Genomic DNA, 21019 nt, shown 5'->3' on the forward strand with positions numbered 1-21019 from the left:
GCCCCTTCGAAAGCTCCGTGACAATAGCTACAATACAATGAATCTATGTGACGACCAGGAGAAAAGTTTATATTCTTCCACTTCGATTCGAGAAGATTCCACTCCACCTAGTAGATTATCCAAAAGCTACCACACTCAAGCTAACAAATTACCGTATATTTTATAGTACAGACCACTGTGAGCGTGCTCAAGCTCAAACATGCCGCAATGCAGCTAGCCTTTGCTCCAGATCGTCCACTCCGGAGCTAAACAACAGCAAAAAGGAAAAAAAGGTGAGTTTTTCCCTTCGTTTTCTTTCGAGAAGAGAGTCGAGAGAACGAGAATTACCTTCCTAAAGTTTGAGATCTCGTTTTGCTGGCTTTTCCCCTGGGAGCCGACGATAGCTGTGCTGCGATGTCCACTCCAATCTCGTCGAGTACCTGGTCGGTTTGTGAGAAAGAGTGGGGGAACGAAGCTCAAGTGATTTGTGTACCTGGTTTGTGAGCTCGTCGGTCTCCTCCTCGGCATCGTCATTGTCTAGTGCATCGTCGATGGAATCCGACATCATCTCGGTCTGGGAAAGCGATGGAAGAATAAAAGAAAGAATTTTAACCGCTCGCTATGCAGCATCAAAGAAAACAGGAAATGTACCGTCATGTCCATTTTCGCGGACTGCCGCTGGAACTCTTGCATTACTTTAGCTTGCTTCGAAGGCTCCATTTTCTGCGAGATGAAAGAAAGCAACTTAGCAAAGCTGGAAGCCATAGCCGAAAGCAAGAAAAACTAGAAACTCTGGACGACACGAAAAGGAAGAAGAACTAAACTTAAAATTCTCAGAGGAGGAAGAAGTATCTATCTGACCGACCTTATTCATGGCTTCCATGGCTTTATTAGCTCCTTTCATTGCTCCACCAACAGCAGTATTCGCGTACATAGCCTGGAACAAGCAATCAATCCATCAACAGTCGGTGGCTCAAAACTTAGACATCTTGAATCTTCTGTTCTTTCTCAGCTGCTAACCTGAGTGTGTGTGGCAACACCCCGCATTTGTGCCCGGCTTCCCTGAAGCTTTGCTATTTGCTGCCGAAGCCTGATAAGTTGCCTGGCAAGGATTTTCACTGCTGCCTGCTCGATCCCATTACACAAACACACATTAAAACTTCTTCCAGAGAACTGTAAGAGCAAGTACCTCATTTCCACTCTTGGCAGTCTTCTTAATCTCGGCCACAAGCTTCTTCTCCTGGACAAATTCAAGGCTCAAATCCACCGTGAACAAGGGAAAAAGCCATTGTTTCCTGGCCAAAGTTTCATACCTCGAGCTGCAGGCTCCCAATCTCTCGCTCAATCCCTGGATTTCCCAATGTCAGCGACATCCGGACAAGGAAAACCCCAAATACCTCGTGTCGCCACCGCCATCTCCCGCTTGCTCGTCCGCAACGCATCTGAAATCCAGAGGCTAGGTCAGAGAAGAGCGCGTGGGAACGAGAAAACAATGTGGCTCCACCTTTGGCAGTGGTCTTCTTCTTGAAAAACTTGAGCATCTTCGACGAGGATCTCTAGAAACCCTAAATCCCAACCCTTTGCTGGCACAAAGTTACCGTTGATAGCCAATCTCAGCCGTCAAACGCCCCCACTAAGATTCTGTACAGATCAACGCCATCGATGTAGTCAAACAAGCTATCGATTAATTTTGCCAAAGATTTGCTTCAAAATGCAAGAATATAACATTTTTGTTTAATAGAAAAGAAGAATAAGAGCTAGAATAGCTAGATAGCTAAGCAGCAAAGCCTACTTACATTAGATCTTTTTAATAATCTGAACCACGTCTTCATCGTCTAGCTCGTGCTCCTGGAACAAAGGCAGAGGTTTTCTAAACGATCGAGGCGCAAAAACAAAGAAGAACATCTAACATACCTTTCCTACACGTTGCGGCTTGTGTTTCGCACTAGATCCCCAGACTAACGCGCTGGAAGACGCAGACAAGCGCGTTTTAATCAGCTCCAAAGATTTCAGAGATGTGCGTGGATACTTACTACTTGAATTGTTTGAGCATGTCCTTGTGGATTCTCAGGCAAAAGTCCTCCACGGTGCGCTTCTTCGCTGAAAGTATAACCGGATCCTCGTAGTCCGGACTCATGGCCTTCGGTTTCGTGTACACTCTCACCAAGTCCAAGTACTCCCAGACTTTTTCCAAGAGTCCATCCAAGTTCCACTCCAGATGTGCACTATGGAAACAGGAAAACTTTAGAGCCGGCGACATTTTTGCAAGAAAACCGAGCTCACCTCACTGGACAGTAATGCGGCAGCTTATCCAGAATCTCGAGCTCTTCCAACGTGACCTGATCAATCTTGTTGACGGCATAGACGCAGGGTATGTACATGCGATTCCCTTCAATGACGTCGATCAGATCATCTGCAGTGGCATCGTATCTCAGCGACACGTCCGCGTTGTGTATCCTGTATTCCCCGCAGATTGCCTTCACCGTTTCCAGGTCCAGGAGCGTGTTTGAAACAGTAGATGTGAAGTTTATGCCTCCTTTGTCTTTCCTCCTGAACGTAAGATTTGGTGGTTCTTTATTGAGCCTGAAAACGAACACAGACATTCTTAGGCAATGAAGAGAGAGAGAATCAAGAAAGCAAAGCAAGCTTGCCTTATTCCAAATCCTTCGAGCTCTTTCTCGATGAGCCTCTTGTGTGTAATGGGCTTGATTGCGTCCAGAACTATGATGATGCAGTTGCAAGTTCTTGCGGTACTGATAACCTGCCAGGACAAAGACATTTGAATAGCTCTTCATAGCAATATTCTCAAAAAATTCACCTTACCTGGCGACCTCGTCCTTTTCCATCTTTTGCACCTTCGATGATACCAGGGAGATCAAGAAGCTGGAAAGAAAAGATTAGAGTTACACATAACGTTTTTAAGTTTGGCCAAGAAACAAACTATCCACACCTGGATCTTTGCTCCCCGGTACTTGATCACACCAGGAATGCAAGTAAGAGTTGTGAATTCGTAAGAAGCAACCTACAAGAAAAAACACACAAGAAAGCTCAGCGAGAAAGACAAGTAAAAGAAAACTAGCAAAGCGAGAAGTACCTCAGAGAAAGTTCCCGTTAGCTTGTTCAAGAGTGTCGACTTCCCGACGGAAGGAAATCCAACGAGTCCCACACGCGAATCTCCACTCTTGGTCACGTCGAATCCCTCTCCAGCTCCACCGCCTCCTTTGGAAGTCGGGGCCAAAATCTCCCTTCTCAGTTTCGCGAGCTTTGCCTACACGCCCGGATCATCACATTGGAACTGTGTATAGCGCATTTACCTTGAGCAGTCCCAGATGGTGCGCTGTGGCCTTGTTCTTTTGAGTCCTCGCCATCTACGCAAACAAGAAACCATCGATCGGGCGACCAATGCAGCCGAGAAAGCGCACCTCATCTTCGATGTCCTTGATCTTCTGCATCACGGTCGCCATGGCGCCCGCCTCTCCTCGCTCGTTCCTCTCGCGCAAATATTTAGGGTTCTTCCAGACCTATCGTTACTTAACCAGCATTTAAAAAAAATTCGTTTTCCTTCCATCAAAACTTTGTAACAAGAGTCACGAGCCTGTGTCCATTGGATAGCATCCCAAAACACGCATGAATGGAGCAATCTCCTGAGAGAAAACAAGAGAAACGGGAACTTTAGCTTGGATCGAGTGAACTCGATACGAACCTGTAAGTGGCCGAGAGCGTTTTGTGCTCTTGGGTCCGCCATAGATGCTTGAAAGTCTATGTAAAACAAGTAGTCGAAGTACCTGATGGAAGAGAAAAGCATGTAAGACATGGAAAAGAGTTTGTTTCTCAGTACAGACTTGGCTACTCCGGTGTTGCTATCGTCCACAATCCTCAGTGGTTTCTTCCGCTGCGGTCTGCTCTCTATCTGCAGAGACAATGTAAACGAAGAGAAAAGATAAGCAAAAGATGTACCTTGGTAAGATTTATATCTCGCAGCGCAAACACTGCAAGCGCCTTAAACAGGACACCCGGCCCCTCTTCAAGTGTAAACACAACACTTGTCTTACACAACGAAACAATTGGATAAGATTGTTAAAAATCCAACGCTGGCTACCTTGAACGGACGATCATTCCTTGGAATGACAGGATCCCTTGCCAGCATTAAGAAACGAGTGATGTTATCGGAGTCATCCTGTTTTGGTTTTGAGACGATTAAAACGAAAAAACCCGAATGAAAATTCTACCTGTATGCCTTCGGCTAAAACGTCAAGCCCGTATATCTGAGCTGCTCGGGCACTGGCAACTGCCCCTGCATCTCTCAAGTTATTTTGCGAGACATACTGGAGCACGGAAGCATAGAAAGTAAGAAACAATACTCCAAATAAAAAGGATGCCTTGCCTGGGCTGCTCCGGCCGTGTCGTCGACTGCCTCGCGTGTAACTCCCAGCTTAGACAGTGTCTGCTCACACTGCGCTAGAGCCTGAAGAAAAACCTCAAGACCAAAATAAACAACGCTAGAGAAGTACAACTAACTTGAGAGTGACTAAGGACGCGCTTCAGCTCCTCTGTCTTGACGCCGGGAAGGCCCAAGAGGCAATGGTTAACTGGGAACTGCACTTCACCCACAATATGTAGCCGGTGGCGTAGCAGAAGGTCGTAGTTACGATGAATGCTTCCTCCTAGCGAGTTCTCAATCGGTAGCACCGCCCTGTCCACCAGCCAGAGTTCCACAGCCTACCTCCAAAGTTTAGAGCCATACAACACTAAGAACAATGCAAACCTGGAATGCACTGTCGAACTGCTCGCAAGGGACGGCTTCGCAATTCGGATAAGCCTTACAAGCGGCAGCTTCACTGTAGGCACCAGGCACGCCCTGCAAGCCGAGCCAAGTGATTGAGGACAAGAAAAACGAAAAAGACTACCTGATAAGCAACTCGTAACTTGGACCCTTGTCCAGGCGATGTCAAGCTTGTCACAGAAAGAGGCCCTGGAACAGCACAAAGAGTTCGGATAGGAATGTAGCAAAAGGTCACTCACTTGGCAGCGTATCCAGCTCAAATCTGGGCTCCATGTCGGGCTTGGAGTCCTGTTGCTGACTAACACAGGCTCCCCGGACGAGCTGACGCTGGCCCGAGACGCAACGGTAATTCTCTTGCCTGCGAGCTTCCATGGAGACCCAACAAGGCCATGCAGAGGAAGAACAAGACGAGGAAGACGATACTATTTGAGATGGGCCACAGTGAGTAATAATACCCTTTGGATGGAGGGCAATGGCCATGAGCAAAATATTCCTACACGAATCAAAATAGTCAAGACAGCAGAGACAAAGAGAAGTCTCTTACCTCGCATCAAATAGTTTCTTCGCCGATCCTCGCGCGCATCGAATGATGCATCTGTTCCAACCGGGAGTTAGAAGGAGAACGATGGTGGAAGAGGTGTGTCTTACCAGCGCTCTCCCTCCCAGCGACCAAGAACCCTAATTCTTCATCTTGCGAGCATTAGATATGGGGCTGCGTTCGTCGGATCCAGCTTCCTGGCCGCCTCGGCCGCCCGCGCCGGATCGCAATGGATCTTGGAAGATCCCAGCAGGCTCGTCCAGGTAGCGTCGTTGGGAGAATGAGGCATCCCCCTGAGCAGTTCCTCCGCGTCGCCGAGCTTCCCTGCCCGCCCCAGCGCGTCCAACACGCAGTGGTAGTGCTCCACGCCCGGAATCACGCCGAAATCCACGATCATCGAGCACAGGCAGCGCTTGGCGCCCTGGACGAGGCCGATGTAGCTGCACGCCGCCAGCGCGCCGATGAAGCTCACGCCATCCGGCGCCAATCCCTCGGCACACATCTCGCGGAGGATTTCCAGCGCCTCGCGGAGATTCCCGTTCTGGGCAAACGCTTGAATGACCCCATTCCAGGACACCGCATTGGGACATGGCATTCGATCAAGAACCATCCTGGCCGTTGCCAGGCCGCCGTTGATGGCCTCGCCGTGGATCAGAGCCGTCCACGCCACCACGTCGCGCTCGCAGTCCATCCTCCAGAAGGCCCTCCTCGCGTCCTCCAGATGCCCGCTCCCGGCATAAGCCGCGACCATGGCCGTCCACGTCACCACGTCCTTCTCCGCCGTCCGATCGAAGAGCCAGCCGGCCAGCTCCACATCGGACGACGCCGCGGCGATCATCGCGTTCCACGAGACCGAGTTCCACTCGGGCATGGCGTCCAGGAGCCCTAGCGCGTGATCGAGGTTTCCAGCCATGGCGTGCGCGGACACCATGGCGCTCATCGATGCGAGGTTCTTGGCCGGCATTCTCGCGAAGATCTCTTCCGCGCGGGCGATTTGCCCCGCGCAGGTGTACGCACCCAGGATCGCGTTCCAGGAGAGGGAATCGTGCTCGGGCATGGCGTCGAAGATCAATCGCGCTTGCTCGACCGCTCCATCCGACGCTTGCGCCTGGAGGATCGTGTTCCAGGAGACGATGTCGCGCTGCGGCATTTTCTTGAAGATCTTGGCGGCCTCGTGAAGATTTCCGGCCTGGGCAAGCGCCGCAATTGCCAGATTCCAGGAGACTGTGTCGCGGGCGGGCATCTTGTAGAAGATCGACATCGCGGTGCGGTGGTTGCCGCTGTGGCTGAATCCGGAGATCATTGTGTTCCAGGAAATCAAGCTCGTCAGTGGCATTCGTGAGAAGAGCTCTAGCGCTAGATCCAGATGCCCGGCTTGGGCATATGCTCCAAGCATGCAATTCCAGGAAACTAGATCTGGATGTGGGATCTGATCAAACACTTTCCTTGCCCTCTCGATCTGGCCGCGCTGGGAAATCGCAGTGAGAATCGTGTTCCAGGAGATTATGTTGATTTCTGGCATGGAATCAAACGTTCTTTTGGCGCTATCAAGGTCTCCGTCCTGGGCAAACGCTTGGATCATCGCGGTTCTTGAGACGATATCCGGGGCCGGGGATCGATTGAAGAGATCAATCGCTTGCTCGAGATCTCCGGCAGTGACGCACGCCTGGATCATCACATTCCAAGACACCGCGTCCCGATCGGCCATGGCATCGAAAAACTCTCTGGCGCGATCGAAATCCCCGCCGGTGGAGTACGCCCGGAGCATCGTGTTGCTCGACACTAGATCCCTCCTGGGCATCGCCAAGAACAGCGACTCTGCCTCTTGGATCTCCCCCCGATCGGCGTAGGCCTTGATCAGGGAATTCCCGGCCACGGCATCTTGCTGCGGCATCTGGTGGAAGAGATCGCGCGCGCGCTGGAGCTGGCCATTGCGGATCAGGGCCGCGATCATGAGATTCCAGCTGAAGGAGTTCTTGGCAGCGGTGGCGGAGAAGAGCGCCGCCGCCTCCTCCACGGCGCCGCAGCGGCCATACATCTCGACGAGGAGATTGGCGAGGAAGACATTGGAGTAGAGAGCGCCATCGCGGAGGATCCGAGCGTGGAGCTCGCGGCCCAGCGAGAGATCCCTAGCATGGCCGCAGTGCCTGATCGAGTCGGGCAAGCTTGGCGGCGGCGGCATTTCCGGATGGGATTCGAACCATGGCGTCCTTTAGCCCTTGGAGAGGAGATTTTTAGGGTTTATAGCTTTAGGGCAGAGAGGATGAGATGAGAGACGATGGAGCTCGGCAGCGTCGTGGAGCTCAGCTCGTCGGATGAGAATGACGATTTTCTCCTGCCGATGAAGCGCACTGCTATCGCTCCCGATGACGATGACGACGACGATGTGATTATTATCGAGAAGTCGCAGTGCACGGCGGCAACCCGGCGCTCCTCCTCCAGGCGGCCTCCGCGGAAGATCGAGGCGCTGGTCGAGGATGATTTCGAGTGCTGTATCGTGGCTAGCGCTTCCAACTCCAGGCTATTCCAGGCGGTGGATGTGGATGGGGACGAATTGGTGGTCACTGGAGAAACTGGACCGGTAAGTTCACGATGATCTAGAGTTTTTCTTCGCTGTTCTTGTGTTCTTGTTTTTTCACCGATTGTTTTGTTCTAAAGGAAGGAATGGGCTTTGTAGGTGGCATGCAGGGATTTTCCTCACGCTCGACATCTTTGCGTGCGTTTTCCTTTCAGTGCTACGCCACACATAGACTTCTGTGAACAAGTAAGTGCCGGATTAAACTTTCTTCCTGGACGAACTCGACACTTATAGATCATCAATCCATTTTTCTTTTTTCTTTTTTTTTTTCTTCTTTGTTCTAGTGCCACTGCTTTGTTTGCGACACATTAGCACCCTGTGCTTACTGGTCGACTCACTGCGACGCTTCCGACAAGGAAGCTCAGTGGCTGACGATGCGAAAATCGAATAAGACGCCCGAGTTGGCTCTCTTACCGCCGGTTGCGAAGATCCAGAGACCAAGACCACCTCAAGCAACTCATGCAAGAAGACTAACAGCAGCGCCACTTCCTCGGCCAACAGTAGTAGCAGCAACAGTGACACGACCACCGCCACCACCTTTAGTACCGCCGCAGTTTCCACCATTCGCCTCAAGCCTGGCGAAGCCGCCGGCAGTGGGAACAGCGACCATGTCCGACTATGCTCTGGGCCTCGCGAAGCGAGTTCCCAAAGTCAGGTACTACACAACGTCAGGCTCAACGAGCAGTGTGACTAGAAATCTAGGTGGGGTGAGAGGCGTCCGTCCTCCAGCTCCGACGGTGACAGGGAAGAATGCTCCTTCTAGACAGCCGCCAGGAAGCGCTACCGGCAGTGTTAGACAATTCAGAACAGCGGCGTCCGTGATGGAACAACAGCAAAGTGGTGCTCAGCACTTATCACCAACAAGACCGACAAATGGTGGTGTGGTTAGAGCCGACTTAGCATCAACAGCGGCTACAGCAACAGCAACAGCAACAGCAAGAAAAGCAACGGCGTCATCGCTATCACCAGGGGCACCGACAGCAGGACCGACATTAGGAGGATGGACAGTATCCGCAGCACCGCCATCGATTATGACGGAAGGAGCAGCAGTGGACAAGAACAGTGGTGCTTTAAGGCCGGACGCGAGCGCGAGCTCCATCCGGCTGGTGAAGAGGACGGCGAGGCCCACCGCTCAGGCCACCGTCCAGAAGGCACGGACGCAGCAAACGAAGAAGCGATCTTCCGGCAAAGTGGCGGTCGCCCCTGTGCCGGGTACTACGAGCGCTCCAGCGCAAGTCCTTCCAGCCGCTCACCCGCCGACGGTATCGCCGTGCCCGAGCCTCCATAACTTGGTTGGCGGAAGTGGATCCCAGTGCGGGGATTTGGAGAGGATGAGCAGTGGTGGCTTTGGCGGTGGTGGTGGCGGTGGCGGTGGCGGTGGCGGTGGTGGCGACGAGTACCTTCTCGCCCTGGAAGCTCTTTTCGAGTTAAACCAGCCGTGATTCGTAGTCGTCATGAATCTTGCTAGTATCGGGCCGCGTGTAAATTTTCACGTGACGCGGAGGTACAAAAATCTCGCTTTTTCTTTCGTGAAAGAAGATTTTGTTCCTTTCTTGCAGCTATAAACTGGACTGGACAAGCGAAAGTGCGCGCAATCACGTGTCCGCCACGCCAGCTCGTGGATGACGTGGCATTGGGAAGTGGTGCTGACGTGTGCCCTAGACTTTTTCAAGGGCTTTCCTTTCTTTTTAAAGGGGAGCTGCTAGGCAGTTTGGGAACCAGATTCGACACATGTCTGATATGCTAGGCTTTTCTTTTACGGCAGAAATTAAAAACTAGCTTTTTCCAACCTTTTCCGGGTATACTAGTATTTTTTTTTTTGTGCTTGTGTGCCATTGGCTACCTATATATACCTGTTGATCCTGTTGGTCGGTGAGTTTCCTGTTAAGATTCGTCTATATCGAGCGAGCTATGGCGAAACAAAAGGAAAGCTCGAGAGAAGTTTTTAGCTGCTGGCTTCCACGGTCGTCTGGACGCTGCGGATGCACGCCTTGCCGTCGAGCTTGGCGTAGAAGCGCTTCTTATAGTCGGAGAAGGTAAACTCCTTGTAGAGTGGAGGGTGGCTCTCGTCCAGCAGCTCCTCCACCGGCGACACCACCGTGTTGAAGGACGGGTTGTAGAAGAGCGCGATGGAAAGCCTGGGGCACTCCGAGTTGAGCACCACCCGGTGCTCGACGCTCTTGTACTTCCCGTTGCTCAAAACCTGCCCAAGGGGGATAAAAAAGATAAAGAATGACATGAGTGCGAGCCAAAGAATAAAACCAGATCTCTCTTTTTTGCACTTCTGTCCCTGTATCTTATGCTTGATTCTCTCGGACACAGGGAAGGACTTGAAAATCATTTTACCTGTAGCTGGTCTCCCACGTTTACAACGAAGGCACCGGGGAGTGGCTTGACAGGAATCCATTGACCGTCGTTGAGCACTTGGAGGCCCGAGGTTGCGTCCTGGAGCAGAATTGTGATCCCTCCCACGTCGGAATGGCTGCTCAGGCCGAGAGCCAGCGCCGGGTCGGGACAAGGCGGATAGTAATTGAGCAGGAGGAAGCGCTCGTTTGGTGTGCCGAATGCCGCGTCCAGGAACTCGGGAGAGAGGCCGAGGCTTTCCGAGAGAGCCCGCAATAGTGACTTGCAGAGAGAGCCCACTGCCTCGCTGTAGTTAACTGCAGTTTCCCTGGATGTGCAGACAGAAACAGAGTAAGCCTTGGAGCTTTTGTAGAAATGGAGAGAAGCAAAACGGAGGAAAGTGTGGGTGGAGTGAGTGGCTTGCCTGTAGGAGGGAGGATTCGCCGGCCACGACGAGACGTTTTCTTCCGAGAGAGGATTGCAGGAGTGGCGGAGGTAGTCGCGCCAGTCGAAGGTTTTGTCCTCGTAAGGATTGAAGCTCGTCCCGTACATTGTCATCTTGGAAGACATGCTGGTGGCGTGATACGCCATCTTCTCCTCCACCGGCAATTCAAAGAACTCATAGGCCACTTCTTTCATCTTCTCCGTCGTCGCCACCGGGACTCCGTGATTTGTCACCTGAGAAACAGACAAAAGGTGATTTTGGAGGAAGAGTTAGATCGGCGGACTGAAAACAACACATGTATATCCTAGCTGGAAGAAACATACAAAACTTTAGATCGCAGACAGCAAGAAAAAACAAGCCTTGGAAGAAAGATCCAAACCTGGAAAAATCCCCACTTTTGGCAGGCTTGTCCGATAGCCGCGATGGCCTTGGGCCTGTTGCCACTGTTGCTGAGTTCCCGGAGGTCGATCACTGGAATGTCTTGTGTGTCGGGGCAAACTTTGGACTTGCACAAGCGCTGGTGCTCGGGCTGGATATAAATATCCGGGACGATATCCATACCACCATCCACCAGCACCTTAACACCTCTCAGATATGGACGCTTGTGCTCTACTGTACTGCTCGCGCTCAAAACTCCCATGGCTAGCCTCTTTTACCCTTAACCCTCAACTTCACACACTCATGCAAGGCTTTGCTCGAACTGCATTTCTGCTTTATAGGCAGGAGAGGCAGGACAAGTCAAAGTATCAGGCCGTATGTCATGTACAGGGAGACGTAAAATAAGCGTATAGATATCACTAGAACGTAGAAAACACATAAAAGGAAGAAACTAAATGCATTTGGTAAGAAAGAGAGCGGGCTTACACTGACATGTTGATATCCCCTCTCCTTCTCGCCGCAGAAAAGCTATCTTGCGTGGTCTTCTGTGAGCCAGTAGTACACAATCCTGAAAAAAATACAGAGAGAGAGAGGGAGAGAGGGAGGGGAGAGAGAGAGAGAGAGAGAGAGAGGGAGGGAGGGGATTAGTTTAATTCTTCGAGGCAAGAGAAGAGTGATCTACTTAAAACTCCACTTTCTGTAATCAGCTGTCAGCTCCTCCGGAATCCATGAGATCACCGCTGAGGCAGTGCATGACCCCACCCTGTGAGATCATCCTTGAAAGACCATCCGCTCGCTCTACACCGTCCAATTGTCTTTCTGGAAAACGAGCAGCGAGAGGATTGGTCTCTCCCGCGAAGAAAATGCGGCACATAGAAAAAGCCTCGACACTTGAATTTCAAAACCCGGAGAGCGTCCCACCTTTTCTCCATCGATGTAGAAAGGACTGCCTTGACAATGCCGTGCCAACCATCCTTAAAAACCCGAGACCCCCGAGCTCTCCATTCCAACTAAACTTCCAAAGCTTGCTTCTTCTTCCTTGTTGCTACTATGTCTTTTTCACCAGATCAGCCCCGCTGACAAACTGGGCAACCATGGATATGACTCGGATTGAAGCTCCCATCAATGGAGCATCAGAGAATGGAACTGCGGCCATGGAAGTGGCCTCCTCCTTCCTCCCGTCTCCTTCATCACCCTGTTTTTCTTCTCCGGCAAGTGGGTGTGACTGATAACGATGAAACACGAGGGAACTTAAAGACGAATCAGGCCATGGCAGTGTCATCAAGGGGGTGGTGAATGGTGGAGGGGAAGCAGCAGCAGTAATAGCAGGAAAAGTGGAAGGCGGATATTTTTCCGCACATTGTTGTAATTGTCATCCACAGCCACTTGCTCCATCCCTTTTCGAGCGGTGGTGGTGGTCTGCATGTCAACTTCATCTTCTGGGGATGCGCTCGTCATCTTCCGAGCAGCCGGAGCCAATCCGATTGATCCGACACTGTGGCCATTTGTCAGCTGACTGATAACCAAGCTTTGGTCGTTCAACTGCAAAAGAAAACAGAAAGCATGACACGAAAAACAACTTACCTACAGAATCGAAGAAAAAAGAACAAGAGACTTTTCTCGCAGGCCTTTGAAGTTAGCTTGCCATTCTCGGCAACGAGATTCTCCAGCACCGAAGCCGCTGCTGCTTGCTGGAGTTTTAAATCATCCACCACTGTAGGCTCCTCCTCACAAATGCCGTCCTGGATTGAAAGTCTTGATACACAGAATCCATCACATTTTTTATGCCAACCTGGGCGTGATCATTTCGATGAGCGCGAGCTTCCAGGTCCAGCAAGCGAGCAGCAACATTGTCTCTTTCCTGTATCAAACTATCCACGCGACCTTGCAAGAACTCAATCTTGCATGGCATCCGAGACATATAAAAGAGAGAAAGGACAAATAGACTCCATATCTTTGTGACGAGGCCTTGGATCTCTCCTCGAATGGCCTGCATTTCTTGCTGCCAACCATTCTACTAGCACACAGGTGTCGTCGATCCAGGCGCGCCTCCTGGATATTAGCTTGTTTGAGCTCATCAACGCCCGACAGATCGATCTCATGGCCTGGCTCCTTCTGCACCAGATCCTCGTTAGCATTGCCAGATTTGCCCCCCTGTCTCTCTTTCTTCCATGTATCTAGCTCTAGCATCGTTTAAATGGAAACATATACTATGTTCATTATGATATTAAATTTATTTACCTAGATAAACTAAATTATAAGCGCCTGGAATTAGTATTAGTTTCATTAGTATAGATCTTAATTATTTCTCTTCTATTTCTAAACAGGAAAGATGAATCTTCCACCACCGAAATCCAACAAGCATAAAAATTACAATATAATAGTTGAATATAATAATCCTCTAAACTCTAGCTAGTTGGCGAATGAAAATCTTTGTGGATTTCTCAGCTGGGTTGTATGATAGAGCAGATATTCTCTGCTTTCTTGTGCGGAACTTTACTGTAAATCCTTGAAATTAGGCATATATAAAAATCCTTTCACCACCGACCTCTGCGTTGCAGCAGCAGCAGATAAGCTCCACTCCCAAGGCTTCCACTCCACTGAAGGCCTTGCATTGTAGTGGAGAGTAGTGCGTGGCAATGTCTCTCAGCGTGGGGGAGCTGACACAGTCTTTCTTGGCTGCCTACAGATTGACACTTAGGCCGCGTTGTCATCGCCTTGAGCCATTGTCATGCTAGCTCTTTTCCAGCTAGTCTCTTAGCCATTTATCACTTTATGGCTGCATGGAAACTCTGTGCGCTTATCAGTACGAAGAACTTGACGAGCGAACCAGCCTTTTTCATGCGCCACGAGTGCCTGTTGAGTTCTTCTGGCCATGATGTACGGGTATGACTTCCTAGTGCTTGTGCACTTTCTCGCGATGCGTGATTCCAGGTAGCAAAGAGGGAGGAAAGATTAATCTATACGGGAGGAAGATCGCTGCAGCATTGCGGGGATAGATCCCTAGCGGGCAGCAGCTGCGGCTGGATTTTGCCATGAGCAGCGTCAGAGGAGGTATCAATAGTACTCTCACTTGGTGCTTTAATTCTATCCAATTTTCCCATTGTTGTACTTTGGAAAGCTCTAGCTGGTGTTGCTCTCTCCTTCTTCACCAAGGAAGCTCTAGATGATAACTAGAACAGCTATAGCCAAGCCAGCTCAAAAGAAATCGCCTACTAACATATTATTTATTATTATGTCATTTATCTAAATGTGATCTTTTTCTCATGTTATTTTTATTAACTTATGTTATTTTTTTGGGACTAACATTTCAGACATTGGTTTTGGTATAATAATTTGTTGAGGAACTTCATGAGCATTCTTTTGCACCATTTTTTAATACTTCCTCACTTAATATTTTTTAAATATATGTAATATTGCATTACTTATATCTAAATGTTTATTTTTTGTGAATTCTTAATTTTTATGAAGATTTTTCATTTCTGCTGGTTGGGGATGGCTTTTCCAGATTCATACTCTTGGATGACCTGAGGCTTCTCGTTGATTTATACATTATTAAAAAATAGTTTTATATATATATATATATATATATATATATATATATATATATATATATATATATATATATATATATATATATTGCTTATTATATCTGTTATTAAAAATTATGAATCACTCTGTGAGGTACAACACATGTACTTCGGGTGGAGGTTGTCCCAAAACATTGAATTATACTATAAGATATATGAATTTCAAATATATATGTGCTTCAATTGTTTAATGACTCACAAAAACATGTTTAGATATGGTTTTTTTTTTCAAGAATGTATGAATTCTTAATATGCCATAATCATACTAGCAGGATTGAGCTTTTTGAATCTTGCCCCAAATTCTCTAACAAGGAGGATAGATCTTTACACATTGCTAGGTGCAGCTCAAGAAGCTCAACCTCTCCACAAATTTCTTATTGAGTTTTGACTAGCAACTATATACTAGGCAAGATCATTGTTTAGAGGAGCTTGTTCGCCTCTCCAGCCACATCCTTCCATTAATTTTCTCCCTAACAGCATTGTGGCAACTGGATTTGAGCAGCAATCTTTTGTCCAGCCACATTCTTAGTGAGGCTTAATTGTTCAGAAGGTCAAGGATCTAGAGTGAGTGTGGGTGCTCACTCTAGATCCTTGACTTTGTAAACAATTCCCTCTTCAGTGAGATCCCAACCAGCATCGGTAATCTCTCCAACCTCACTGAGCTCTTGCTCGGCCTTAACACTACACTACTTAGGTCCTTGGTTGACAGTGTGCTATGGTAGTGTGGCAATCTCACAAAGCTTGACATCATTGGCAATTGGCTCACAAGTGAAATCCTGAGCTACCTTGCAGATCTCCCCAAGTTTATGATCTTAGACATCAGCATGAAGTTCTCTGTGGGATCCATCCTTGACAAACTGTGGCATGTGACATATGACTTGTATTATAATATTTATATGGGACATCCCACATTCATGAGTGCACAGGTGCACAGACACTTCATCCACATGTGCAGCAATGTCATGTCCTCTTTTTTGCGTGATTCAATTTTTATGGAAATGTAAAGCATTATAAAATCTTGTTGTGAGTGATTAGTGATTGATTTTTGTATGGTTTTCTTGGCTCCTCGAGATTTTGGGGTACTTAACACTGGAAATACAAACTGATTGTACAATTATGTTTAAATTGCTATATAATAATTTCATGTGCAATTCAAAAAAATAAATAAATTGTGCATGAGTTATACTATCAGATATTATTTATCATAGTTATGTCTTATTGAATGATGTTTGTATAATTTCTGTTTTGTTTTTTAAAAATTCTTTGGTACCTTACGATAGATTGAGAAATATCCTAGAATATATTCCTAATTAAAACTTTTGTTAATAGCCTTATAAAGTAATTGTCTTGGAATTTAAAATAGTAAAATTGGTCAGACGTGACGACCAACGAACCTTCCATTGAACTTTGGCAACCAGAAAAGACAAAATACACATTGATTTTGCTATTCAACATTGTAGGCTTGTACTTACTCGGCTTTCAAATTCTCCCTAGGAGTGCCACACGCGAAAAGCAACACCGTATTCCTTGGCATATATAATCCCACAAATCTCCCCAGCACCAATCCATTCCATCTCATTCATTCGATCAAAGCAATACAAGAGCTTGTGTGTCTATCGTAGCCATGGCTGTATCTAAATCCATAATCTTCGTGTTCTTCACATTCTTGGCCGTTTCCTTGGTTTCATCTGACCCAGATCCACTTCAAGACTTTTGCATTGGAGATCTAAGCGCCAGGCCGAGCATCAATGGCTTCCCATGCAGGAACGCGTCGCTCGTCACGGTGGACGACTTCATCTACAGCGGGCTCGTGAACTCCTCCAACACCACAAACATTGATCGCGCTGGCGCGACCTTTGGAACAGCACTGAGATTTCCGGGCCTCAACACTCTGGGACTCTCCATCGCCAGGCTCGATTTCCTTCCCGAGGGGATCATCCCTCCACACACCCATCCCAGAGCCTCGGAGATGGTGTACGTCGAGGAGGGGAGCGTCTACGCCGCCATTGTCACCGCGGACAACCGCTTGTTCGCTCGTGTGATGAGCAGGGGCGAGGTGATGGTGATCCCGCGCGGATTGATCCACTGGCAGATGAATGTCGGCCGGACGAACGCCAAGATCATCGCCACACTCAACTCCCAGTTCCCCGGAATCCAGTTTGTGGCGAGGTCCATGTTTGGGTCGCGGCCGGCGGTCCCTGACGAGGTGCTCGAGAAGACTTTCTTCTTGGACGCGGCTGCAATCGATCAAGTCCGATCCAACTTCTTGTGATCCAACATTTTCTTGTTCTTTGTTCCGATATTCTTTTCGAAAACAATAAGAGATTGATTTAGGGTTCCTGGCCAGGGAGCTTTATCGTCTAAGAAGCAAGCCTTAGGGCCAATCGGCCACAACTGCTACGCGGCTAACAACGAAGGTAGTAGAAGAAAATTTCTCTCATTTTTTAATTTCCAGAAGCGGCGGGGAGTCGCATACGGATCATTTTCTTCTGAATGATTGTTTCTGATTCTTTTTCTTCCATTTATTTTGTGAATTTTGGCAAGAAGATGCTGTTGACATGAACTGGGATGTTCGCCAGTGAGCCCCACGCACTTGGGTGGGAAATTTAGCAATCATGATGTGTGGTTTCTGGTCTACTTACGAAACCATCGCCTCTGGGTGATACTGGATTCGGCAAGAATTTGAAAATGTCCAGGATAACAACGTTTCTGGCATATCATTCTGCAACCCCAATGATTTGTGATTCCTTTTGTGACTTAATTCTTCCCTTTTGTCTATAAAAGTCCGTTGAAGAACTCGATTGAGAATCAGTGGAGCAAAGTGGATGCCACATTGTATCTATACTATAGACGGCGCCCTGGATAAGGTATGAAGCAAGTGTATCCTCAAACAAAGCTAATGTACTTATTAAATGTTTATGTTTTGATTACATCCAATTTTGCTAAGAGCTTCCTTCCAGGCTTGGAGACGTTTTATTACACCAGAAGTTCAAGGAACGATTTTCAAGCAGGCAAGTTCCACTGTGTGTCGGTAGTTTGCTATTTAATGAGCTTTTGCAATCACAGGAAACCATGCGTTCTCAAGTGGAATATCCGAACGCGTTGGGCAACGCGTGAGCGACATTTATGTTGAAGTAAGGCGACGAGATAGCATGTCTTCCAGGGTATCATCAGAAGAGGGAGCTATGGAAGGACTTCTCAAGGGACTTATCAACATTGGCATTGAAGCAGTGCAAGATTTTGCCGCTGGAAACCAAAATGCGGACAATTCGCAGTCAAACGATCCAGATTCGAGAAAGGAGGAAGAGGCGCAACCGAGATCCAGGTGGGATAAGCACCCTCATACCAAGCATCAGCAGGTGAGATTTATCTTTAGACTACATAGATCTAGCGAGTGCTCTTCTCTTCTTTTCGTTTCCAGGCACCAGATGAATACAAGCAAGCTTTCAAGAGGAATGCAAGCGATCAGGACTATTCCGAAGGTGTAGACTCTTCGTCTATAAACCTCGAACCAACGGACGAGGAACTTAGTGACTACCGCGTTGCTTGCAGCCGGCTTTGGGATCTCGACATCGACCGCCTTGTTCCTGGCCGTGACTACGAGATCGACTGCGGAGATGGGAAGAGAGTCTACAGCAAGGAGGATATGGCTTCCAACGAGCTCTTCAGATTTGTCAGCCAGGACGTTTTCAAAAGTCCAACTTACGCCAGGTTCTACGCGCTGCTGGACAACTATCACGCAGATCAGGATGTTGCAGAGGAGTTCTCGTCGAGGGAAGAGCAAGAACAGATAGCTTTCGTGGAAGAGATAAGCAGGACGGCTCCAATCCAGTACCTGTTCAAGTACCTGGTTGCAAGCCGGGCCATCCAGTCGGACAACTGGGAGGAGTTCAAGCGGATGCTCCAGCGGCTATGGTTCGATCTCTACAGGCGAGATAACACGAGAAACTCCTCTTCGGCGTTTGAGCACGTTTTTGTGGGAGAGATCAAAGACCGGGAGAACAACGATGAAGAAGTCTCCGGCCTCCACAACTGGATCCAGGTAGGCATTGTTCTTCTCAACTTCGTGACGGTCGTGATGGCTTTTTTTCCTCTCCTTGTAGTTCTACATTGAAGAAGCAAAGGGGAGCCTGGATTATCAAGGCTATATACTACCAAGGAGGCGCGGTGGTGACGAGGTAGAAAATGGTCCCAGAGTGTTCTTGTTTTAACAAACATCTCCACCTTTCTTTTTTTTGGAATTGTGCAGCCTGACTCGCATACCCGACTTGTCACAGTCCAGTTCACTTGGAATGGTGCTCGCAAGCCAGCGTCAAGCTCTTTCATTGGAGTGAGTCCCGAGTTTGAGCTAGCGCTCTATACTCTTTGCTTCTTCTGTGGTGACGAAGACAATCATTTGGTTCTGGGATCCTATGCTGTAAACGTGAAGTGCTACAGGTATGGAAGAAATCGAATTGGTTCAGTATTTCCTATAGCTGAGGAATGAAAAGTTTCGTTTCTAAGTTTCTTCACACTTTTCTTTTTCGCGAGAAAAGATCAATCTCTTATTGTTTTTGAAAAAAGAATAATTGAAAGAAATAATTATTGTTGGCTCGTACAAAGTTGGATCGGACTTGATCGATCGCAACCGCGTCCAAGAAGGAAGTCTTATCGAGCACCTCGTCAGGAACTGCCGGCCGCAACCCAAACATGGACCTCGCCGAGTTGAGAGTGGCGATGGTCTTGGCATTTGTCCAGCCGACATTTATCTGCCAGTGGATCAATCTGTGCAGGATCACCATCACCTCGCCCCTGTTCATCACCACTTCATCACACTAGCGAACAACGGTTGTCCGCGGTGACAATGGCGTCGTAGACGCTCCCCTCCTCGACGTACACCATCTCCGAGGCTCTGGGATGGGTGTGTGGAGCCTGGAGGGGATGATCCCCTCGGGAAGGAAATCGAGATGCAGAGTATTGAGGCCGGGATGTGCGAAAGGAAGATCGCGCCGGAGCGATCCATGTTTGTGGTGTTGGAGGAGTTCACGAGAGATGAAGTCGATGCTCGTGGCGAAGAATATAATTTTGGATACAGCCATATCGTTTGGCTACGATAGGGATAGAATTGATCACACAGGCTTTGATTGAATGAATGAGATGGAATGGAGTGGTGCTTGGGAGATTAGTTCTTTATACATACCAAGGAGTTTCGTAGAAGAGTTCAAAGTTAATTTTGTCTCTTCTTGGTTCTTTATACCTTAAAATAAATTGGTGTGTTCAACATTTATTTTATGAGTTAAAACATCTTAGTCAGCCAACATTTTTATTCGACAGAATCTATTGAAAATAAAATTTGTATGTTAAAATGCTTAAGACTATAAAAAAAAAGTTTGTGTTGCATGTTGATTTCACATGCGTATGAATGCAAAGCAACATAACTCTGGATGCTCACTTATTTTTCATTGGAGACAATGATCTTGCTGATAGATTTTAATTATCTTATATTCCCCGATAAGTAGTGTCATAGAAGTACCCATGAAAACAAGTTGGTAAAGCCACGTCAATTTATTTGTCATATTAGCATTTTATTTTTTGTTTTATAAATTTGATTTATCCACTGATAGCTAAACCAAATATTGTTCCAAAAGAGCACTAGCCATGAACCTCCACACACTGGCCACTGCTCACTACCAGCTATGCCAATACAGCAACACCATTGCCACATTAGAGCACTTAAATTACAGCTTTTGACATTGCCATGGCAATCAAGTTCTTCACAAAGAACAAAGGTTTGATTCAGAGGAGTAGAATCCTAAAGTAACAATAAGTGCTTGAAGAGATTATCAACATTTTGATAAAGATTGTGTGATCCTACTGCTAGGCAGTGTGCTTGATACAATTGAGCTAAAAACACAGTATAACCTTGAGCAGTAAAGTGTTGTGGCCATGATTGAGGCATTGACTCTTGGGAAGTTTAGGGAGGTGCTTGTCACTTTCAAGAGTGTGGTGATGAAAGTCAAGGTGGTGTTGCCTCTTGCCTATGTTTTGCACATTTTTGTATATGTCAAATTTCATGGATCGTGAATTGAATTGAATCATTCAAAGTAGATGACATGGTTTCATATATGTAAAAAGTGTTTGTCTTATTCAAATTTTATAATGCACCATTTTGATTAATATTATAGTAATCAATTCTGATTTTGTGCATAATATTTTATGTGCAATTGAAAACAAAAAAAAAGGAATCTGCACATATATAAATAAAAGATGCACCCATGTGCAATTACACATTTGTTGCCATACTTTAGTACTACTCTTGAAACTCCAAAAAGCACTTTTATAGATTTTATACATCAATATGAAATTAAAATGCTTTAGGGTATCATCTCATCTCTTTAAAAACTGT

The 21019-nt window shown here is 47.6% G+C and overlaps 7 protein-coding genes across 10 annotated transcripts; 3 read left to right on the forward strand and 4 right to left on the reverse strand.

Moving 5' to 3' along the window:
- Positions 1-48: 48 nt before the first annotated feature.
- Positions 49-1559, reverse strand: LOC9637117 (vacuolar protein sorting-associated protein 2 homolog 3). Of its 2 annotated transcripts, none has more exons than XM_024663333.1 (10): positions 1484-1559; positions 1377-1421; positions 1293-1327; positions 1169-1219; positions 1000-1104; positions 845-916; positions 631-702; positions 473-553; positions 328-407; positions 49-245 (listed from the first exon to the last, which is right to left on the reverse strand). In XM_024663333.1, exons 1-10 carry the CDS (start codon positions 1518-1520, stop codon positions 194-196), a joined length of 630 nt encoding a protein of 209 aa, XP_024519101.1. In that variant the 5' UTR covers positions 1521-1559; the 3' UTR covers positions 49-193. The 2 variants fall into 2 exon arrangements, with proteins under 2 accessions (XP_024519101.1, XP_002989576.2); XM_002989530.2 differs by having other exon boundaries at positions 328-419; positions 1484-1557.
- A 100-nt stretch (positions 1560-1659) lies between these two features.
- LOC9637118 (developmentally-regulated G-protein 3) lies at positions 1660-3525 on the reverse strand. The gene is made up of 10 exons (XM_024663331.1): positions 3402-3525; positions 3294-3347; positions 3074-3247; positions 2930-3001; positions 2803-2862; positions 2631-2740; positions 2263-2562; positions 2013-2204; positions 1894-1945; positions 1660-1827 (listed from the first exon to the last, which is right to left on the reverse strand). The coding sequence occupies exons 1-10, from the start codon at positions 3441-3443 to the stop codon at positions 1777-1779; spliced, it is 1107 nt and encodes a 368-aa protein (XP_024519099.1). The 5' UTR covers positions 3444-3525; the 3' UTR covers positions 1660-1776.
- On the reverse strand, positions 3524-7567 carry LOC9637119 (arogenate dehydratase/prephenate dehydratase 1, chloroplastic). Of its 3 annotated transcripts, XM_024663329.1 has the most exons (13): positions 5411-5429; positions 5307-5357; positions 5002-5255; positions 4887-4951; positions 4745-4837; positions 4498-4698; positions 4364-4444; positions 4209-4304; positions 4079-4156; positions 3937-4026; positions 3822-3889; positions 3683-3764; positions 3524-3623 (listed from the first exon to the last, which is right to left on the reverse strand). In XM_024663329.1, exons 3-13 carry the CDS (start codon positions 5240-5242, stop codon positions 3567-3569), a joined length of 1152 nt encoding a protein of 383 aa, XP_024519097.1. In that variant the 5' UTR covers positions 5243-5255; positions 5307-5357; positions 5411-5429; the 3' UTR covers positions 3524-3566. The 3 variants fall into 3 exon arrangements, 2 of the variants coding, with proteins under 2 accessions (XP_024519097.1, XP_024519096.1); XM_024663328.1 differs by having other exon boundaries at positions 3683-3889; XR_002990824.1 differs by lacking the exons at positions 3524-3623; positions 3683-3764; positions 3822-3889; ... (5 more) ...; positions 4745-4837; positions 4887-4951 and having other exon boundaries at positions 5132-5255; positions 5411-7567.
- On the forward strand, positions 7526-9440 carry LOC9637121 (translation initiation factor IF-2). The gene is made up of 3 exons (XM_002989471.2): positions 7526-7881; positions 7978-8064; positions 8163-9440. Exons 1-3 carry the CDS (start codon positions 7579-7581, stop codon positions 9318-9320), a joined length of 1548 nt encoding a protein of 515 aa, XP_002989517.1. The 5' UTR covers positions 7526-7578; the 3' UTR covers positions 9321-9440.
- Positions 9441-9614: 174 nt separating this feature from the next.
- Positions 9615-11368, reverse strand: LOC9636393 (protein DMR6-LIKE OXYGENASE 2). Its single transcript, XM_024663303.1, has 3 exons — positions 11046-11368; positions 10225-10899; positions 9615-10081 (listed from the first exon to the last, which is right to left on the reverse strand). The coding sequence occupies exons 1-3, from the start codon at positions 11304-11306 to the stop codon at positions 9824-9826; spliced, it is 1194 nt and encodes a 397-aa protein (XP_024519071.1). The 5' UTR covers positions 11307-11368; the 3' UTR covers positions 9615-9823.
- Positions 11369-16258: 4890 nt separating this feature from the next.
- Positions 16259-17751, forward strand: LOC9637123 (germin-like protein subfamily T member 2). Its single transcript, XM_002989472.2, has 4 exons — positions 16259-16885; positions 16982-17051; positions 17214-17308; positions 17701-17751. Exons 1-4 carry the CDS (start codon positions 16259-16261, stop codon positions 17749-17751), a joined length of 843 nt encoding a protein of 280 aa, XP_002989518.2.
- On the forward strand, positions 17066-19229 carry LOC9636394 (poly(U)-specific endoribonuclease-B). The gene is made up of 6 exons (XM_002989473.2): positions 17066-17501; positions 17595-17645; positions 17701-17993; positions 18056-18676; positions 18738-18812; positions 18884-19229. The coding sequence occupies exons 3-6, from the start codon at positions 17787-17789 to the stop codon at positions 19118-19120; spliced, it is 1140 nt and encodes a 379-aa protein (XP_002989519.1). The 5' UTR covers positions 17066-17501; positions 17595-17645; positions 17701-17786; the 3' UTR covers positions 19121-19229.
- The last annotated feature ends 1790 nt before the right edge of the window (positions 19230-21019 follow it).

The sequence above is a fragment of the Selaginella moellendorffii genome, unplaced genomic scaffold (genome assembly GCF_000143415.4).
Source record: "Selaginella moellendorffii unplaced genomic scaffold, v1.0 SELMOscaffold_98, whole genome shotgun sequence".
NCBI lineage: Eukaryota > Viridiplantae > Streptophyta > Lycopodiopsida > Selaginellales > Selaginellaceae > Selaginella > Selaginella moellendorffii.

What these genes read in the sequence shown, in the direction of transcription:
- LOC9637117 (XM_002989530.2), bottom strand. Translation starts at nt 1,520, where the DNA reads ATGCTCAAGTTTTTCAAGAAGAAGACCACTGCCAAAG. An exon ending in CCGCGAAAATGGACATGACG is followed by an intron (nt 554 to 630) that starts GTACATTTCCTG and finishes TCGCTTTCCCAG; the next exon opens with ACCGAGATGATGTCGGATTC. An exon ending in CCGACGAGCTCACAAACCAG is followed by an intron (nt 420 to 472) that starts GTACACAAATCA and finishes CAAACCGACCAG; the next exon opens with GTACTCGACGAGATTGGAGT.
- LOC9637118 (XM_024663331.1), bottom strand. Translation starts at nt 3,443, where the DNA reads ATGGCGACCGTGATGCAGAAGATCAAGGACATCGAAGATGAG. An exon ending in ACCGGGGAGCAAAGATCCAG is followed by an intron (nt 2,863 to 2,929) that starts GTGTGGATAGTT and finishes TTTTCTTTCCAG; the next exon opens with CTTCTTGATCTCCCTGGTAT. An exon ending in CCGCATTACTGTCCAGTGAG is followed by an intron (nt 2,205 to 2,262) that starts GTGAGCTCGGTT and finishes CTGTTTCCATAG; the next exon opens with TGCACATCTGGAGTGGAACT.
- LOC9637119 (XM_024663328.1), bottom strand. Translation starts at nt 5,242, where the DNA reads ATGGCCATTGCCCTCCATCCAAAGGGTATTATTACTCACTGTGGCCCA. An exon ending in AGTTACGAGTTGCTTATCAG is followed by an intron (nt 4,838 to 4,886) that starts GTAGTCTTTTTC and finishes CTCGGCTTGCAG; the next exon opens with GGCGTGCCTGGTGCCTACAG. An exon ending in ACACGGCCGGAGCAGCCCAG is followed by an intron (nt 4,305 to 4,363) that starts GCAAGGCATCCT and finishes TCCGTGCTCCAG; the next exon opens with TATGTCTCGCAAAATAACTT.
- LOC9637121 (XM_002989471.2), top strand. Translation starts at nt 7,579, where the DNA reads ATGGAGCTCGGCAGCGTCGTGGAGCTCAGCTCGTCGGATGAGAATGAC. An exon ending in TCACTGGAGAAACTGGACCG is followed by an intron (nt 7,882 to 7,977) that starts GTAAGTTCACGA and finishes TGGGCTTTGTAG; the next exon opens with GTGGCATGCAGGGATTTTCC. An exon ending in ACATAGACTTCTGTGAACAA is followed by an intron (nt 8,065 to 8,162) that starts GTAAGTGCCGGA and finishes TCTTTGTTCTAG; the next exon opens with TGCCACTGCTTTGTTTGCGA.
- LOC9636393 (XM_024663303.1), bottom strand. Translation starts at nt 11,306, where the DNA reads ATGGGAGTTTTGAGCGCGAGCAGTACAGTAGAGCACAAGCGTCCATAT. An exon ending in AAAAGTGGGGATTTTTCCAG is followed by an intron (nt 10,900 to 11,045) that starts GTTTGGATCTTT and finishes TCTGTTTCTCAG; the next exon opens with GTGACAAATCACGGAGTCCC. An exon ending in ACGTGGGAGACCAGCTACAG is followed by an intron (nt 10,082 to 10,224) that starts GTAAAATGATTT and finishes CCCCTTGGGCAG; the next exon opens with GTTTTGAGCAACGGGAAGTA.
- LOC9637123 (XM_002989472.2), top strand. Translation starts at nt 16,259, where the DNA reads ATGGCTGTATCTAAATCCATAATCTTCGTGTTCTTCACATTCTTGGCC. An exon ending in CTACGCGGCTAACAACGAAG is followed by an intron (nt 17,052 to 17,213) that starts GTAGTAGAAGAA and finishes GATGTTCGCCAG; the next exon opens with TGAGCCCCACGCACTTGGGT. An exon ending in TCTGGGTGATACTGGATTCG is followed by an intron (nt 17,309 to 17,700) that starts GCAAGAATTTGA and finishes TTGCAATCACAG; the next exon opens with GAAACCATGCGTTCTCAAGT.
- LOC9636394 (XM_002989473.2), top strand. Translation starts at nt 17,787, where the DNA reads ATGTCTTCCAGGGTATCATCAGAAGAGGGAGCTATGGAAGGACTTCTC. An exon ending in CTCATACCAAGCATCAGCAG is followed by an intron (nt 17,994 to 18,055) that starts GTGAGATTTATC and finishes TTTCGTTTCCAG; the next exon opens with GCACCAGATGAATACAAGCA. An exon ending in GGAGGCGCGGTGGTGACGAG is followed by an intron (nt 18,813 to 18,883) that starts GTAGAAAATGGT and finishes GGAATTGTGCAG; the next exon opens with CCTGACTCGCATACCCGACT.